The sequence below is a fragment of the Erithacus rubecula genome (genome assembly GCF_903797595.1).
Source record: "Erithacus rubecula genome assembly, chromosome: 13".
Classification (NCBI taxonomy): domain Eukaryota; kingdom Metazoa; phylum Chordata; class Aves; order Passeriformes; family Muscicapidae; genus Erithacus; species Erithacus rubecula.
The window spans coordinates 10,990,671-11,007,700 of NC_136665.1; the positions used below are offsets into that span (position 1 = coordinate 10,990,671).

Below are 17,030 nucleotides of genomic sequence, written 5' to 3' on the forward strand. Positions count from 1 at the left end.
ATAATGCTGCCAAAGACAGATCATTATTTCTACTGCAAAAGAGCAGGAAAAGCTTATGTAGATTTAACATTCTTCTCTCAAGTAATGCTATGATACTGGATAACAAGAATTCTGTGGTTTTAGTAAATTTTGCTCCAGCAGTGAAAATTAGCCAGTTTTACATGTTTTGCTCCAGAATAGGATCTTGATAAGTAGAAAGAAATATATATATATTTAAATTGCTTAAGAAGGTATACTGAACCTTAAGTTTGTAGTAAGGACAGGGCTTCTCCCTTCCAGAGCACAAGATTTCTGAGAATAAAGGAAGATGGTAGGCTGAAAAGCCAAACTTACATCACAAAATATAAGTATTCTTTAGAAAGTATTAATTCTTCCATATTCTAATTGTGGGGATTTTTTTTAGACCTTAAAGTAAGTACTTCCCCTTGAGACAGAAAGGCCAGAACTCTACCTCACCACTGATCTGGGAAAGCTGTGGATCAAACAGGCATCAGCATTCCTTTGGCCATCTCTCTGCAGACAGGTAAAAAGCAGCTGGATGCTTTAATTCTGGGCAAGCAGGGAAGAATGGAAATGAGAAAAATGGGAAAGAGACTGCTAATGACAGGAGTGCCTTAGGAAGTTCAACTATTAGTGCTGAGTGATACAAAAGAGAGCAAAAACCCCAACAAAGCAAAGTGATCTGGAAGGTGCAGCTCTTCTTCACCCAAGTCCAAGGCAAAAGGAAGAATCTACCACCTAAGTGATACCTGTGATCTCAAAGAAAAGTGGATACTGAATTAGGTGGTCCCTGACAGCTCAGAAACACAAGTGCATAGGAAGACCCCAAGACCCCAACTGGTAAAGTGTAATTTTATCATGACTATTTTTCCTGCATCTGAAAGCAGCAAAGAAAATCTTGTCATCACAATTTCTCAAAAGGGAACAACTGAGCTGCTTCTCCTCTTTTTTCTCTCTTGCTCTTTTTGGTTGTTTTCTCTCCTTGTTTCTCTAGCTGGCGATTCTGGGGCCAATACATGGCTGTGCTCCCCACTGCGCTCTCTGAGCTTGGAGCTGCTTCTTCATCAGAAGAGAATCCTCCTCCTTTCTCTGTCTCAGGTGCTGATGGCTCATTCTGGAAGAAACAGGTGTGAAAACCAGAAAGTCACTCTTAAGAATCACTTCTAACTGCCACTTTTTGAAAGGGCTTGTCTTTGGTCACAGTGACACTGAGTGACCTTACAGAAGTTGGTTGCTCTGTTTGGGCTTCCACCCAAAGTGCTTCTATTTCTGAACACCAAACATTCTTGCAACACAAGCATTTTTGAGAATGGAAGAATAAATCTTGGAAGGGGTATGATAAAACAGAAAATACTAATAAAATTAAAAAACATTCATTCTTTGTTAAACAGTAACAAATCTTTGATGAATATGACCACACTGAACTTCTGGCATCATTTTTTTGATTAGCCGAAGAATTTTGAGCAACTACACTCCAGAAATTTTACTCTACAGTTAAAATAACCTCCAGGAAATGAAATGACTAACAGAAATGCAGGATACCTTGATGGAGTAGCGTTGCTTCAGTCTCTCCCTGATGAGAAGTCCTTTTGTCAGCAGCTTCCAATTCCCTAGAGCTCTTTTCTCACGCTTCTGTGGGAGATTTTTATGGGAAACAGAAAAATTTACTATAGTGAGTTTCAATGTATTTATGCACTGGAAAAGGAAAGCTTTGAGATTTTTAAACTGTCATCAAAAAAGCCTGGTGCTTGCTGCTTACACAGCCCAGCCTGTTTGCCCAGTTTCAATGACATTTAGTCTGTAAATATAACAGTAAGAAAGTTGCAAAAATAATTCTCACCTCCTTCTCCTTCTTTTCTATTTCTGCTTGTTCATTTTCCCAGGCAGCAACAAGGACTTCTTTATACTCCTCACACACCACATACCCATCAGTACTAGGAAGGAGAACACAATCCCATCAGCTAGGAGAAGGAAAAAGAAAGGGAACAAATGCCTGCTGACCCAGCCCAAAAGCTGCAGAATACTGACATAACTGTCTGTCTCAAAGGATCAAAGTGTGTAACTGGTCACATGCTGCCCTTAACACAAGATATGCAACTTCTGCAGGACATCAACAAAGCAGCTTTTACATACACTGGGTGTGAGTAGCCACCATGAAAATCAAATCCAGTGATGGCTTGAGCACAATCAATGTTCAACTTCCGTGCCACTCTGTTCAGGTTTGGAAGTTTCAGCTGCACGCAGCCAACAGGTAACATGGATGGCAAGAAGAGATAGACATTTCCATATTCATTCCGAGGAACCTGTTATGGCAAGATTAAAGGGAGATGGTGATAATCCTGCTTTCTGGAGAGAGGTGAAAATACCTGCTGCAACTCAGGAATGCTCCCCTCCTGATCTGCTTCATTCCACTCAGTATTCAACTAATATTCACATGACAAGGTACAACCCTAGACTTTAGCTGCATGGTTATCTCCTAGCTATGTCCTCTGCCCAAGCTTTGTTACTCAGGCTGTAATGCAGAGAATTAGCAAGGCAAAACATGGGCTAGGAAGGTCAGATCAACAAAAATTTGACTTTAGCAGTCTGCACTCACTACCTATACTTGTGAAAGAAAGGCCTCAGTAGTTTTAACTATTTCCTCCAGTGAACATTTACCTCTGAACTCTCAATCCTGAGTCCAGATATTACTGACTGATCTCACACCTGAAACATACAACTTCTGGAAAACAAAGCCCAGAGCTCCACACAAACCAGTTCCTTTAGCCCCAGCCCTCAGCCTTCCCAGCTACCTTTCCATCCACTGCTATGGGAGGCTGGTACTCCTCTGTCTGCCAGTGGCCAAACAGCGCCAGGTCCTCCCGGTCCCGGTTCGCCGGCTCTGCCAGGCGCGCCTTCCTCGCCCGGTTGGAAAATCCTTTTACCATCTGCAAGTACAACAACCAGGCCTGGAACATCACCAGAAGCTGACAGTGGTTTCAGGTTTTCCTAGGACACCAAAGGAGAAGGTTCTGGGAGAGCAGAAATGCTATTTCCTAGCTTCAATATTCACTGCCTATAAATGACAACCACAGCACCTGTATGCAACAGGCAGAGATCCAGCAGTGCATGTAAAACCTTTGGAGAAGGTGACAAGAGAGCAGTTCTGCCAGATACCCTTGGGGTGGGAGAAAAACAAAGCTGGGCTTTGAGCAGCATATAGGAACTACAGGCACAGCAGGTGGACAGTACAACTACCGCAAACCATGCAAGCAAGTGTTCAATCCACATCTGCTGACAAGACAGAAGACAAAAACAAAACAGAACTGAGCTTGAGCTTTGGAGGGCAGATGGATTACATGGGAGGAAGTCAAACCCTCTTACCTTGTAAGGCACTTCTCCAACCCTCACCACTCGAGCTTGCTTCAGCCAAGTGTCCCTGGAGTGAAGTGTATGTATGCAGTCTCTGAAAAGGCCAGAAAGAAGCAAATGTAAGAGTTTTCAAGTCATCCTTAACAGATCCACAATAAACTTAGCACATCAGGAATAATAAAAAAGCTGTATCTTAGTGATAAACACATGCTGTCAGAGCAGCCAAATGCTTCACCTGTTTATGCATGTGGCCTGAGACTACTGCTGATACCATCATGCGAATTAGCTCTCCAATTTGTTAAAAAAATGATCACAGATGCAGGAGACAACAGGTGCACAACTCACCTGGAGTAGACAGCCTCTCCCCTGCAGTACCCCAAGATAGCAGCTGACTCAGGATAGATGGCCTGGTATTTCAAGAGGTGCCTCTTCAGTGCATATAGAGGGTGGTTTTTGTACTCTCCAATTGCTGTTGGTAGAGGCTGATCTTGAAGCTTCACTTGAAACTGTAAGAATTATACAGAAAAGAGTAATTTCACAACTTTTTCACTACCCTTTGTAAGAAAATAAGAATGACTATAATATGAACCAAAGAAAAAAACCACCAGGAATTTATCAGATGAGCAAAGATGAGACCAAAACATTCTTGCTGCAAATAAGTACTTAGATGTCTACCCTGACCTACGTATTTTAAAAAACTCTCTCCAAGAAGAGTAATGCTAAACACTACACAAACATTACTAGTAAGTTTCCAGCACAACCTGTGCAGTACTTCTGCTATGCAAACTTGTCTGAACAACCTCCATCATTTAATATTTTTCACCATATAAACTTTTCACCTCTTTAAAACACGTTCAATCTCAACATTTCAAGTTCAAATACAAACCTCCTTCCTCACAGAAAGATTTCTAATGCTTTTTACTATAAATAAGAATCCAAGGACTGGACTGTCAGGACACTTTGTCTCCTGAACAATCTATTGCCATTTACCTCATTTTCTTCCTTCTTGTCTCTCTCCACATAGGGACTTTGATATGGCTGCAGAGTCTCTTCCCACCACTCGGGGTCCACACGGCTCTTCCTTGTAGAGGTCATCCACACTGGATCATACCTCTGTGTCACATCCCTGACACTCCCATCGTTGTCAAATCCCACAACGTAGAAAAGTGGCTTTGTGGCATGTGCAAAGCACAGCTGGGGCTGCCCCACATTGCCATGAACACAGTCTACACAAACCCACTTGTCCTCAGGCTCAAGGAAAACCTCCAGCCAATGGTCTGTGCCCACTGCTTTTCTCACCTCCTGCTGTCCCTCATCCTCATCACTAGAAATGATTTTGTTTCTTTTTCTCTGTGCCTGAGGCAAGGCTGGAGTTGTAGTTTTTGCTGGCTTAGTCTCAGCTCCACACAAATTTTTTGATAGCCTTGTTTCTGAAGTCTCAGTTTTTGACCTTTTTATAGTTGTCAGCTTTGAATTCTGGGAGGCCTGTGAGCTCCTTTGCCTTTTAGGAACAGTTTCAAAATCCTCATCAGAGACATCACTCTCCTCCTCTGACACCTCATATTCTGAAGCACTGCCCTCATCACTTCCACTCTCTTCCTTGTAACACACTTTGGAGGCCACTCGTCTCCGGCGGTTGTTCTTGGCCCTCACTTTTTCTGCATCTTTTTCTGCTGAACTGGTCTCATTATTTGACTCCTGTTCCTGGCTGCCTTTAGTCGACTTTGACTTGTGTGTCCTCTCAGTCTGTGCAGATTTTGGATCCTTGTTGTTTTCTTTGCCCTCTGAGGATTTCTCATCCTGCTTGGCTGTTTTGCAGGGGCATTTTTTTGCCACAGCTTTGGGTGTTGTGGCAGAACTCTCCTGCCCCTCAGAGGTGCTGCTGTGAGACAGCCTCTTGGATGAGCTCTTTCCCTGCAGAAAAACAAGGCAGGTCACTTTTATCTCCACAGCTAAGAATATGGTGAAAAAAAAAAGACTGAAATCAGCCCAAGGTTCATGCAGACCAAAGGCTGGCAGGCACAGTCAATTCACTAGAAAACTTCAGGCAACTGGCTGAAGAGAGGTGTACTCATGCAGCAAGAGTTGCCCTCTAAGTTTTAAAGAAATGTAAACCCACTAAATCATTAAGAAGTCTTGGCTGAAACACAGAAATAAGCAGCTTTTTTAAAGATGAAAATTAAAAATTAAGAGTGTGCATTTTCTGCAATGTAGACAGAACCCTGGTTCATGCAGTAATAGATTCATTGCAAACTGTAACAGCCAGGAAGTTTTTTTAATCCTACTAAATCAGTGACCTATTCCTTATTCCACACAAACAACAAAAACTACCTTTGGTCTTGTCTCCTTGAGAGGAACAGGTTGAAAAGACAGCACTAGGCGACACAGCAGCTGCAATGCTCGCAAAATAATTAAAAATATCTGCAAAACAGTTTAAATTGAGTAATTTAATCACACGAGATTTCAAGATAAAAATACAAGAAAACAAAAAGCTACAGAATCAGTTAAGTCAACAATCTGCTTTCTTCACATCCACTCCTCCCACCACTTTGTGCTTGATCTGACACACAGCATCCAAAGTCACCAACCAACCCTGCACTTCCCAGTCTCTTACATGAACAAGCTCCTCATCATCCTGTGCAGCATAGATGGCAAACCTCCTCTCCAGTGTTGAGTGAAGGGGCTCCCCTTTTTCAGTGGAAAGCTCATCATTGACAGTGAAGGTTCCAACAAACCTGAAATACAAGACACCTGCTCATTATCCAGTGTTTGTGACTGTATTCTTAAACTTCTGAGTCTACCCTCTCCTCTTTTAAATTAAAAAAATCCAAAGAAAATAGCTAGTTACAGTTACCCTTTTCCCTGAACCCTAGCTCTACATTCTAAGTGACAGCACGATCAGAGGAGAGTTTTACCATTTCACCAAGTTGGAAAGGTAGACAAGGCCCATTTGGCCGGCAGGCACTTGGCTGAAGCGGGTGGGGACGATGGAAAGACCGATGGCAAGGAGATCTGGCTGGCTGCAGATCCTGTTCCTATAGAAACCATTTGCTAATAAACACAGCAAGTGAACCTGAGAGAGAAGAATTTAAAAGTGAGTTCACAAGAAATTTTCCTTATTGGAACTACTCTCCATGGTAAAGACAAGGAATACTTCACTGCTCCTTTTAACAGAGAGGTGACAATGAAGCCTCCCAAGCTTCACTGCTGTCTTCACAAGACAGAAAAGCACTGAAGTCTTTGCAAGTGTCTCCTCCTCTGACTGGCAGTTTAACCCCAACAGAATGGGAAGATATCCCTATATGCAGAAATATACACCCTACTCATGTATGCTTTGAGTTAGAATTTAACAGGCACTGGTATTTCAAATTCACAATTTAGAAGGAATCAGGACTCCAGTCTCTTTATTTTTCACTTCTAGCCATGGCCCCACGGCTACTATATAATTTTATAAAAATAATGTATTATATTTATAGTTTTATAAAAATCAGTTTCTTTTGATTACAAATCAGTTCAGACACCTTTATCTTCAATTTCTTCTCTGCCATGGTTCTCTGTGACAAATACCTTATGTGTGTCCTCACGAACCTCCTTGCTGAAACGTTTCATCATTCTCCGAAGGTACATCTCAAACTCGGCTTTTCTTTTTTCTCTGCAGATTACAAAGGAAAGGGATGTTGTGGGATTTCTGTGGACCTGCTTTTCTAGATTCCTGAACTGGGTCAGTTCACAAAGAGAATCCATCCCAAAGAATGTTGTGTGCATACTTAAGGAAAGGTTTCATGACTGGCTATGTGGACAGGCTGTGAATGTTTTGCAGTAACACATCATTAATCCACAGCTCTCCTTGCAGAAATCTCCTGCTATCCCTTCATGGAAAATGAAGACAGTAAAACACAGTGAAGTTACACACTTGATTTTCAAGGAAGCTGAAAAGCTTCCTCCATTCCTGCCAACTTTCACTGAAGATTTTTGGTAGAACTGTCAGTGTGTACACTGTTTTTCATCCCACAATCCTCCATCATTCCAACTCAACAGTATGCACCAAGTGAGGACCTTCATCCTGAACACAGCAAGTTAGTGACAGTGAAGAGTTAGGGTATTTCTAACTTCAGCCTTTAGCAGCCCCCCACCACCTGCTTGTTCTTACCTCCTCTCTCTTTTCTTCATCTGCTCTGGGGTTTCAATCTCTATCTCAACAGGATTGCTTGGTAGCCCCACTGATGGAAGAACAGCAGCTTCTTCTAACTTATCTGCAGTAGGTTCCTGAAGTTCTGTAAAAATAAAATACTAAATTATAAATACACATGGAATAGATTCCCAGGCAGGACAGATGATGGGATAAGAATCTACATTTTCCTTCTCAAGTGTTCAAAAAACCTTTAAACAGAACACATCCAATAATCACCAGCTCTTGGATCTCTTGGATCATAACACTCTGTATGTGCTAAGTTACTTCAAGTAACTGTGGGATGCTGTTCACCTGCTGTTGAAGAATCACTGTGATATATATGCTCTTAGAAAGTGCTTAACATGAAAAAATATGCAATTGTTACCTTCCACATCCTCCCATTCATCTTCACTTTCATCATCATCATCATTGTCAATATTGCCTTCATCCATCTCTTTTTTAATAGGAGATTCTGTCTTTAACTTCACCTCCTTCTGAGGACACTTCAGTGAGTCACTGTTAAAATCATCAAAACAGTGGTAGTCATCAGGAAACGCAGGTGCTTGTTTATCAAAGACTAAAAATAGGGAAATAAATCAAGCGTGACCTCTGCATCAGAAACAACAGACTGAGTATTTGACAATCAAACCCCAGAAAGAAATAAGATGAAGAAAAAGGTCCTATAGACTTGAATGACAAATAAATTTACCTGCATGTTTCCTCTTTGATACAATTCTCTTGATTTCTAGCATTCTTTTTACTTTCTTTTATTTGTGATTTTGCCTCTTCTCGTTTTGAAGGCTTAGAAGTTTTTGCTGAGTTGGAAACTTCAGTATCACAATCTTCTTCCTTCTTCCTAGCTGGAGCTTTTGAGCTCTTTTTTATATTGGGTTTTTTCTCTTCAAAATCATCTGCATGTGATAAAAGAAATTAAGATTAATGTTAGAGGATGGAGTTTCATCTCCATAGCAACCTGAAACAACATCTCCACGGATTTTATTAGAGGTGGTTTCAGAAGAACGTGAGCACTCACAATGCTGAGCATACCACTGTTTGTTTATAAATAGGCAGGATTTGAACAATGGGACTTACTAGAGGAAAATACTTACGTAACTCACACGAAGCACCTAAAACTTCCTGTAGTCCAACCAATGGAATCGGCGGAAAACCAAGCATCATGCTGGCTACCACAACAACTTATAACCAGCGACGCTGCTCTGGAGAGCCGAGATAAACCAACCCTCCACGGGCTCGCTGAGCCTCTGCCAGCGAGCGGGGCAGCGCCACACACGGGTTTGAGCCCGGGATCTGGGGCACTGATCCCAGCCCCGATAACCCCGTTGGTAACAGAACCGATAACCTGCTGGTAACACAGCCGGTAACAGAGCCGATAACCCTGCTGGTCACAGAGCCGATAGCCGATAACCACCGCCCCCGGCCCAGCGGGGCTGTCCTTCCCGAGGGCGCGCTGCCTGCGCTGCCCCCCGACCCCGCGGCCTGGGGCGGCAGTGGCGCAGTTCCGGGCCGCCACGGCCTCCCTGCCGCACTCACCTTCCTCCTCCTCTTTCTCCTCGTCCTCATCCTCCTCCTTTCGCAGCCGCCCGGAGCGCCTCTTTTTGGCGGGCGCGGGCCGGGGCGATGCGCGGCGCTTTCTGGCCATGGCGCTGCGGAGGGGCAGGCCCGGCCCGGCCCGCGCTGGGGAAGGGCAGGGAAGGAAGGGGCCGGGCCATAAAGTCTCGCGGGCGGGCGCGGGAGGCGGTTTGAAAGATGGCGGATGAGGTGGACCAGGTGAGCGGCTCTCTCTACCAGCGGCAGCGGTGGAAGGGTGCTCTGGGCTGGCCGGGCTCCTCGGGAGCGCTTTCCGTGCGAGCTGAAAGCGCCGCTCGGCCTCGGAGCTTGTGGCGCTCGTGTCGGGGCGCGGGCAGGGCTCGCTGAGGGCCCGCTGGCCGCGGGCGCTGCCGGAGCGGGGAAAGGGGAAAAGCTGCCCAGGGTAACGCCCTTGCTCTGAAAGAAGCGGGTAGCTAGAACGGAAATATGGGAGATAGAGGAGATGTGGAAGATGTGGGATGCTCACGGCGGTCTTCACGGTTTTTTATTGCCAACCTCGAACTGGAAAGCGGCCTCGGGCCGGTTTATGTGGAGGTTTCACGCCGGCCTCGGGGCCAGGCATGGCTGCTGTGTGCGCAGCAAGGGCTCGAGGGCGGTGTGTCCTGAGGGCAGCCGGGTGTGTGTGTGTCTGTGTGTCTGTGTGTGTGTGTGTGTTCGGGGTGCCTGAGGGCAGCCGGGTGTGTGTGTGTCTGTGTGTCTGTGTGTTCGGGGTGCCCGAGGGCAGCCGGGTGTCTGTGTGTCTGTGTGTGTGTGTCTGTGTGTGCCCGGGGTGCCTGAGGGCAGCCGGGTGTGTGTGTGTGTGTGTCTGTGTCTGTGTGTGTGTGTGTGTCTGTGTGCCCGGGGTGCCTGAGGGCAGCCGGGTGTGTGTGTCTGTGTCTGTGTGTTCGGGGTGCCTGAGGGCAGCCGGGTGTCTGTGTGTGTGTGTGTGTCTGTGTGTGTGTGTCTGTGTGTGTCCGGGGTGCCTGAGGGCAGCCGGGTGTGTGTGTGTGTGTGTCTGTGTGTCTGTGTGTGTGTGTGTGCCCGGGGTGCCTGAGGGCAGCCGGGTGTCTGTGTGTCTGTGTGTGTGTCTGTGTGTCTGTGTGTGTGTGTCTGTGTGCCCGGGGTGCCTGAGGGCAGCCGGGTGTGTGCCCTGAGGGCACCTCGGTGTGTCCCCGGCTGATTCCCTGTGCTGGCTCACGCAGTGTGCGCTCTCTGCCGCTGTGTAAACTGCTCCTGCTGCTAAGAAAAACAGTTCACGGTGTTACAGAATGGTCTGTGGTAGAAGCGACCCTAAAGATCGTCTAGTTCCGATCCCCTTGTGTGCTGCAGACTAAACTGGAATTGTTTCACTCATGTTGCTCACGGTTGGTGAGTATCAGAGAATGGTAAATCAGCAGCACTCAGGTTCATCAGGATATGAATAAATTATTTGCATCTATGTTTTCACTCTTGTTTTCTGTGTCTCACACACTGAGGAATGGAAAAGTTCACGGGCTTCTTCTCTACAATGCTTTTATTTTCTTTTTTTAGCAACAAACAACAAATACTGTAGAGGAGCCACTTGATCTCATCAGACTCAGTCTAGATGAGCGAATCTATGTCAAAATGAGGAATGACAGAGAGCTTAGAGGCAGATTACATGTAAGTAAAACTTCCAGAACATTGTCATGCTCATTCAGCTCAGCACTGGGCAGCCTCTCTTGATGTACAACAGTCTGTTGAACAACTTTACCTGTATATTCCACTGATTGTTGAAAAAAATAGTTTTAAAACATGAGTAATTGCATTTCGTGGTTGATAATGCAGAAGTAGTTGGATAAAGTGTGTTAAGAATTGTCTTAGTTACCAGTACTGTAATGTGATTGGTGAAAAAATCTAATTTCCTCAGTACTTTGGTAGCTATTAATTTGCTTCTCTAGAAAGTCAAGAGATTTATTTTGTTTTTCTTGTCTCCTAAGTGATACCAAGGAACTAATTTCACTGCTTATGACTTCTATTTATCTGTCTGTGAAATAAGCAATAATGCTGCAGGCCTCTTCCATGATGTATGCTGAGGCCATCATTATCAGACAAGAATCCCTTATGGCTCATCCTGGGAGGTGGGATGGGATATGTATCAGCTGGGTTTTCAGATTTTTGCTTTCTGCCTCCCTAAGTGTGTGTTTTGCTGAGGAAGAGAACCACTTGCCCCATGAGTTAACTGGGCCTCAACACTTTTGGAAACACAGATAATGAGAGATCCATGAGGGACACATGTAGTTTACAGCATGTTTTTCTAAGGTTTTTGGAACATATGTTTAAGGTTTTGTAGCATTGTATGAGGAGCAACTTTCTTATCTTTTAAGTTGTTCCTGGGCAATCAATTCTGGAGGCTGGACTGGCAGCAGTCTGTGGTTGGTTTAATGTTAACAAAGTGTGTCTGTCTCTGAGGTCTTGTGAGTGCTCCCACAGAATGTTTCAGGGCCATTTCTTGCAAGTAAATGTAAATGTTGTGCCTTCTTTTTGCTGCTGCAGAGTTCTCAATTGTTTGTGTTGACTTGTAATTAGAACTGATAATACTTTGGTTTGGTCAAAATCAGACTAAACTATTTATGTCTGAAAGTCTTGCTAAAATTCTCATTTTAATAAACTCATGTTTGAATTTTGGAAAAAATAATAAACTAAATTTAATTCCTGCAGGCTTATGATCAGCATTTAAATATGATTTTGGGTGATGTGGAAGAAACTGTGACTACAATAGAGATTGATGAAGAAACCTATGAAGAGATTTATAAAGTAAGGACTAAAAAAGGAGTTAATTTATCCTCACAGATTTTTTCTATTATTTAAAAGCACACTGTGTTACATTGTTAAAGTAGTTTATTGCTGACTGTTGTTTTTTAACCAAGCTCCAACAGGATTTAGACAAACTTATGAAATTACACAGGATATCCAGAGACTTGGTGTTAGTTGTACTGATCTCTTCAGCATGCCAGAACATCGAGTGTTTGTTGGAATTGTTTCAGGTGTGTTTTTGTGATTGAAATGAATCTTTTGTAAATGTAAACTTTTCTTTCCTTCTTCACAGTCTACCAAAAGGAATATTCCAATGCTCTTTGTCAGAGGAGATGGCGTTGTGCTTGTAGCTCCTCCGTTGAGGGTTGGTTGAAGGAACAAAGGACTTAACCTTCTTGGAAAGTTCCAGACTTTTGGACAGTGGTTCATGTTTCAATCATGTCTCAAAATTCTGTATATGTTTTTTATAGGATATTTTTGTCTGTTCTTTTGCAAAGGGGAGGGAATGGGAACCAGTTTGTCTTGAAGAAAGTACATGTGGTCAATTGAAGCAGTGTAAAACTCAACTTGATCTGAGAATTAATGTAAACTGATGCATAGTGGCTGCCTTGTCACATTCAGTAAAAAAATCCCTAATTTTTTCTATCTTGGCAGTAGCACTGTCTTATTTTTGTTGTTTTAAATAAATTTTGGTTTATCTTTGAGATTTGACTTGTCATGTTTTTTGTGTTGAGGGTATATGCCCTTCTGTAGAGCTAGTGCTTTGTTAAGTTGTAGCATCAGCCTCCTGTCAGAGAAAGCAATGTCTTTAGTATTGTTTTAACTTCTGTCCTTACTAATACCCAAATCTTGCAGATTGCTGGTTTTGGGGACAACACTACATCAATCAATGGTCCTGTAATTTATGGCTCTGTGTTCAAATATCTGAGTATCCTCTTTGTAGAGAAATGGTGTTTGTATGACTCTTCCACCTAAGGTAAAGAAGATGGGCTTCAGTGCAATGTTTTCAGATATTTTCATTGTGGCTTTGTTAACAGTTACAGTTTGCAAGGCCAGAAGTAGAGACTGAGGGTGTTGTTCACACACTATTTGGTTGCCTGTTGCATTCATTTCCCACATGTTTGTAGCATGTTTCAGTTCTTGAATACATGAAATTCTGCTGGGTGTTTTAAGATTCTCATAAGTTGTATGTAGTGAAGAACCTGAGCAAAGGTCTTTTTTAATGCATGTTTTCTCATGCCCATCTTGTTTGCAGTTTACTTTCCTTCTTGAGTAAAAAAAAAAAAGACACTTCTGCTATAATTATATGTTTTAGAGTCATGTGAGAAATGTACTTCCTACAAAGCTTGACTTTTGACTTCATAAACTTAATTGACTAGGTTCTCTGTAGAATTAGCAAAAGCAGCTTGGTCTGGCACTTTCTCTTACAGTTAAAAATCTTCATAATAGTCCATAGCTGTCCATAGACAGTGCTGAGGAATGCAAGATCTGCCAGTCATTTTTTTTTTTTTAATCTTCATTCTTTTTTGAACTTGGTTTTTTTGTATTGGAGGATTGACATGATGCTCAAAATGCTGGCACATCAGGAATTGATAAATTTTAGAATTCATATCTTGATAACACTTGTACTCTCTGAGAATGGTTGAGAATGACAATGGATGTGAGTCCCACATACCCTTTACTTGAGCCATATATGCATAACACTTTCATCTGTATGTATAATATTTTTATATCAGAGTTCCAGCACAGTGGTAGGAGGTCAGCTCAACTACATAAATCCCTGGAAAACTCATTAAAAATTGTCTCATGTGTCACCTGCTTCTTCTTAAATGAGAAATGACAGTGGTTGGTAGCTCAATTATTGTCTAATTGATTTCTTGGGTGTTACCTGTTGTCCTGTCTAATTAAAAAGATCTGTTATTGTTGTATGTCACTGAAATGGTCAGTAGCATCCTTGATCCTCTGATTTGAAATGAGCATGTGGAATGGGAGCCAGTCAGTCTCTCCATGATGAATGTGGATTACAAAAAACCAACAAAAATAAATATCCCCTCCCAAACAAACAAACAAGAACAAAAGAACATCGCCCTAAATGAACTCCCAAAAAAACCACAAACAACAAACCCCCCGAATTAAAAACAAATCCCAAACAAACCAAACACCAAAACATTTGGTAAGTATTTTGCAGTCTGGTCTCTTTCATACTGTTCTTCCTACTTTTTGATCATATATTTGCTGTACTAACTCTACGTCAAGATTTCTGTTCCTGATGAGTTTGAAAAAGAATTTATGTTCATTTTCTTCACAGATTTTTCTCAAGGTTTCTCAAATACCTCTTCATATTGTCTTATGTTTTCAGTCTGCTAGAGATTTTAATAATGTTGAACTTATTGAAGCTTGCCTTTTTTTTTCTAGTAGCCTTCTGGCAAGTTTTAGCCTTTGGACTGTATCTTTTTTATAGATGGCAGAATAATTTCTTAGTTTGTCTTTAAGGAATTTCTATTTTGCCTGAAAACATCTCACTCTTGGGAGCTCTTTTTTTAACAAGACTATTACTGTGTAATTTGCTTTGTCAGAAGTGCTGATAGAGTTAAACCTCTGCTGTCCTACTGTTTTTGTGAGCATTTGCAATCTTGACATTTCTGTGTGGGCTTGTGAAATTGATTTTTGGATCTGACTACTGTAGGGCACTAGATGGTGCTGCTTTTCCTCAAATTCAAGCTTTGTTGGCTTTGATGTATGTAGCCTGTGTCAACAAGCCCTGTACTTGTACAATTAGTCATTTGTTTTTAATTAGGATGGCACTTGCCAACAGTTTTAGATTAACTCTGCTGCTCACCCATAAGTAAAAATCAAAATATGTTTTGATGCTTATGTAGGCACAGAGCAAGTCCCCACAAGAGTTAAAGTGAAGCAGTGTATGTGCCTTGCTTTGTCAGAGGTTGAGATGCACAAGCTCCAGGCTGGCAGCTCTTCTCAAAGAAGAATTAGCTGAAGAATTGCACCATTTAGAATAAATTGAGGTTGTCCACTGTGCTGCTGAGCCCTGCTTGGAGAAGAGCAGCCCTTGTGTTGGTTCACAAGGTTGCTGCTGCACCCACTGATTCAAGTGCTGTCCACTACCTTCACCAGAGAACTTCACTTCAAATTCAGCAGAGGGGAGCAGCCTGCACTTAGGTGTTTCTGTGCATTAAACTCCTGAAGAGACAAATATTTCAGTTTATTTCAAGTCAATGCTGCTGACTTTTTTTGGACCCACGTAAATAGATTTTGAATCCATCCTACATATTTGAACAAGATGTAATTTTGTTCTGGGCTGTGTAAGGTGTGAGGAGGGATGTATTTTGTTTGTTTGTTTGTTTTTTTCAAGTTGAAAGAGGATTGCATTACATGTTTCATTCCTGTTTCCTAGTACAGGACAAGCCCAGGATTTGGACAATACAATTATAGCAAACCTTGAGCAGTGCAAGCATTGGCAGGCTGCTGCAGGGATTCAGTGCTGGAAAAGCTGGACAGTATCGATCATGTTGGGAGTTCTGCATCAGCACTTTCTCCTCTTGGTGTTTCTGTTCTGTAGATTTCATTGGAAATCTATCATTTTAAATACTTAAGAGACTAAAACTTGCAGGCATTCTTACTAGATCTCCCTTACTGGAACCACAGGACTGGGAAGGGAGCTAATTCAGTGCAAGATGACAAATGCTGTGCATTGTTTTTTGAAATGATGATGATGATGACATGTACAGAAAATCCCATCAGACTTATTAAGGTTTTAAAGCATTCATGCCAAGATCATTGATGGGCTGAATACATCATTACTGAGGGTGTAGGGCTTCCATGTTTCTAAACAGGAAGCTCTTTTCATATGCTAAACAAAAAGAATGGGAAAGAAAAATAGAAAGTTCTACAGAAAATTGAAGCACAGTGTCCAAGCCAGCCTTTTTTGGGGGAAGAATGGGTGGAAGGAAGAGAATAGATGATGTGGGTTGGAGCGGAAAACAAGAACCACTGACGGAAAAAGATGCAGTCAGAAACCCTGTTCATGAGTGAATTTTTTCATTGTTGCCCAAATTAGTTTGAATGGAAGAAAGGCCCACTCCCAAATTTTGGAAACTTAGTCCAAAAAGCCTATTGAGTTGTACAATGGCATTTGATCAGTTTATGATGTGCTTGCCTGCACCAGCAGGGGACGAGGCAGGCGTGCTCACTGTCGGGGTGGGTGGACAGGCTGTTGCAGAAAGCACTGCACAAACCTCAGGAAGAGCTGGGTAATGACTAATCTCAAAGAGGGGTTTTAGCAAAGTTTTCCTCTGGGTGGCACATGTTAAACATGGATATTTGCTTCCTCGGGGTGCACATGGAAGGCATCAGAATATTCAAATGTAGGCATATTTTGTGACTTTCTCTTTGGTTTTAATAATGAAAATGGCTCTAGATTTTTAGAACCAGTTGTTAAATTAATTTTCTGCTAAGGACTTATGTTTTACACACCTGGGCTGGCTAAACATGGTTTCAGTCTGTTGGTTCGTGTCACCCAAAGCCCATGTCAGTACCTGCAGGAGATGATGATGTTTCTGGGTGATTTGAGCAAGGAACTTTCACCAGGGGCTTTTAAACTGTTTGACAAGTCAAAGCCTGAATTTCCTAAACTCTTCTGCAATAGTGGATCAATTTTATCCTCTAAAGGAAACCTGAGTGCTCCAGGTGACTTACTCCTGTTCCTGTACAGCACTCAGCTGTAGCACTGAAAAATTACCATCTTTGTGGGTAAGGGAGGCTGCAAAAGCCTTTGCTAGCAATAGCACAGTTTATTATGTGATTCATAGTCTAATTGCTACCTAACAGAACTCACTTGTGGCACTTTTGCTACTGTAAATTTTCATTTGCTTTTCTTGAATCCACTAAAGTTTTGGGCAATAAAACCTCCAATCTCATGCACATCATGGCATCAAGTGTGGGTGTCACTTGAGTTTGTCACTTAATGCTGATCAGGGTGAAATGCTGTGTAAAACTTTGACCAAGCAACTAACATAATTCCTTCACCAGTCTGTTTGTTGAACATCACAAGAACCTTCAGGTAAGTAAACTATTTCTGTTTAAAAAGAAGAAGAATGCTGCTCTAAATTTATGTTAAAGTATGTAGAAT

At 42.4% G+C, this 17,030-nt stretch overlaps 2 protein-coding genes across 2 annotated transcripts; one reads left to right on the plus strand and one right to left on the minus strand.

The window, feature by feature from the left end:
- Positions 1–82: 82 nt before the first annotated feature.
- On the minus strand, positions 83–9,247 carry XPC (XPC complex subunit, DNA damage recognition and repair factor). Its single transcript, XM_079317082.1, has 16 exons — positions 9,074–9,247; positions 8,232–8,433; positions 7,908–8,038; positions 7,502–7,625; positions 6,919–7,003; positions 6,267–6,424; positions 5,966–6,086; positions 5,683–5,772; positions 4,342–5,265; positions 3,697–3,857; positions 3,364–3,445; positions 2,793–2,927; positions 2,134–2,303; positions 1,841–1,934; positions 1,543–1,632; positions 83–1,114 (listed from the first exon to the last, which is right to left on the minus strand). The coding sequence occupies exons 1-16, from the start codon at positions 9,180–9,182 to the stop codon at positions 905–907; spliced, it is 2,886 nt and encodes a 961-aa protein (XP_079173208.1). The 5' UTR covers positions 9,183–9,247; the 3' UTR covers positions 83–904.
- On the plus strand, positions 9,237–12,588 carry LSM3 (LSM3 homolog, U6 small nuclear RNA and mRNA degradation associated). The gene is made up of 4 exons (XM_079317161.1): positions 9,237–9,310; positions 10,640–10,750; positions 11,789–11,884; positions 12,177–12,588. Exons 1-4 carry the CDS (start codon positions 9,290–9,292, stop codon positions 12,255–12,257), a joined length of 309 nt encoding a protein of 102 aa, XP_079173287.1. The 5' UTR covers positions 9,237–9,289; the 3' UTR covers positions 12,258–12,588.
- Positions 12,589–17,030: the final 4,442 nt, after the last annotated feature.

Coding starts and splice junctions, on each gene's coding strand:
- XPC (XM_079317082.1), bottom strand. CDS start 9,182: ATGGCCAGAAAGCGCCGCGCATCGCCCCGGCCCGCGCCCGCCAAAAAG. Junction 2,304..2,792: donor CCATAGCAGTGGATGGAAAG/GTAGCTGGGAAG, acceptor TTGCCATAACAG/GTTCCTCGGAATGAATATGG. Junction 1,935..2,133: donor GGTGGCTACTCACACCCAGT/GTATGTAAAAGC, acceptor TCTCCTTCCTAG/TACTGATGGGTATGTGGTGT.
- LSM3 (XM_079317161.1), top strand. CDS start 9,290: ATGGCGGATGAGGTGGACCAG. Junction 10,751..11,788: donor AGCTTAGAGGCAGATTACAT/GTAAGTAAAACT, acceptor TAATTCCTGCAG/GCTTATGATCAGCATTTAAA. Junction 11,885..12,176: donor CCTATGAAGAGATTTATAAA/GTAAGGACTAAA, acceptor CCTTCTTCACAG/TCTACCAAAAGGAATATTCC.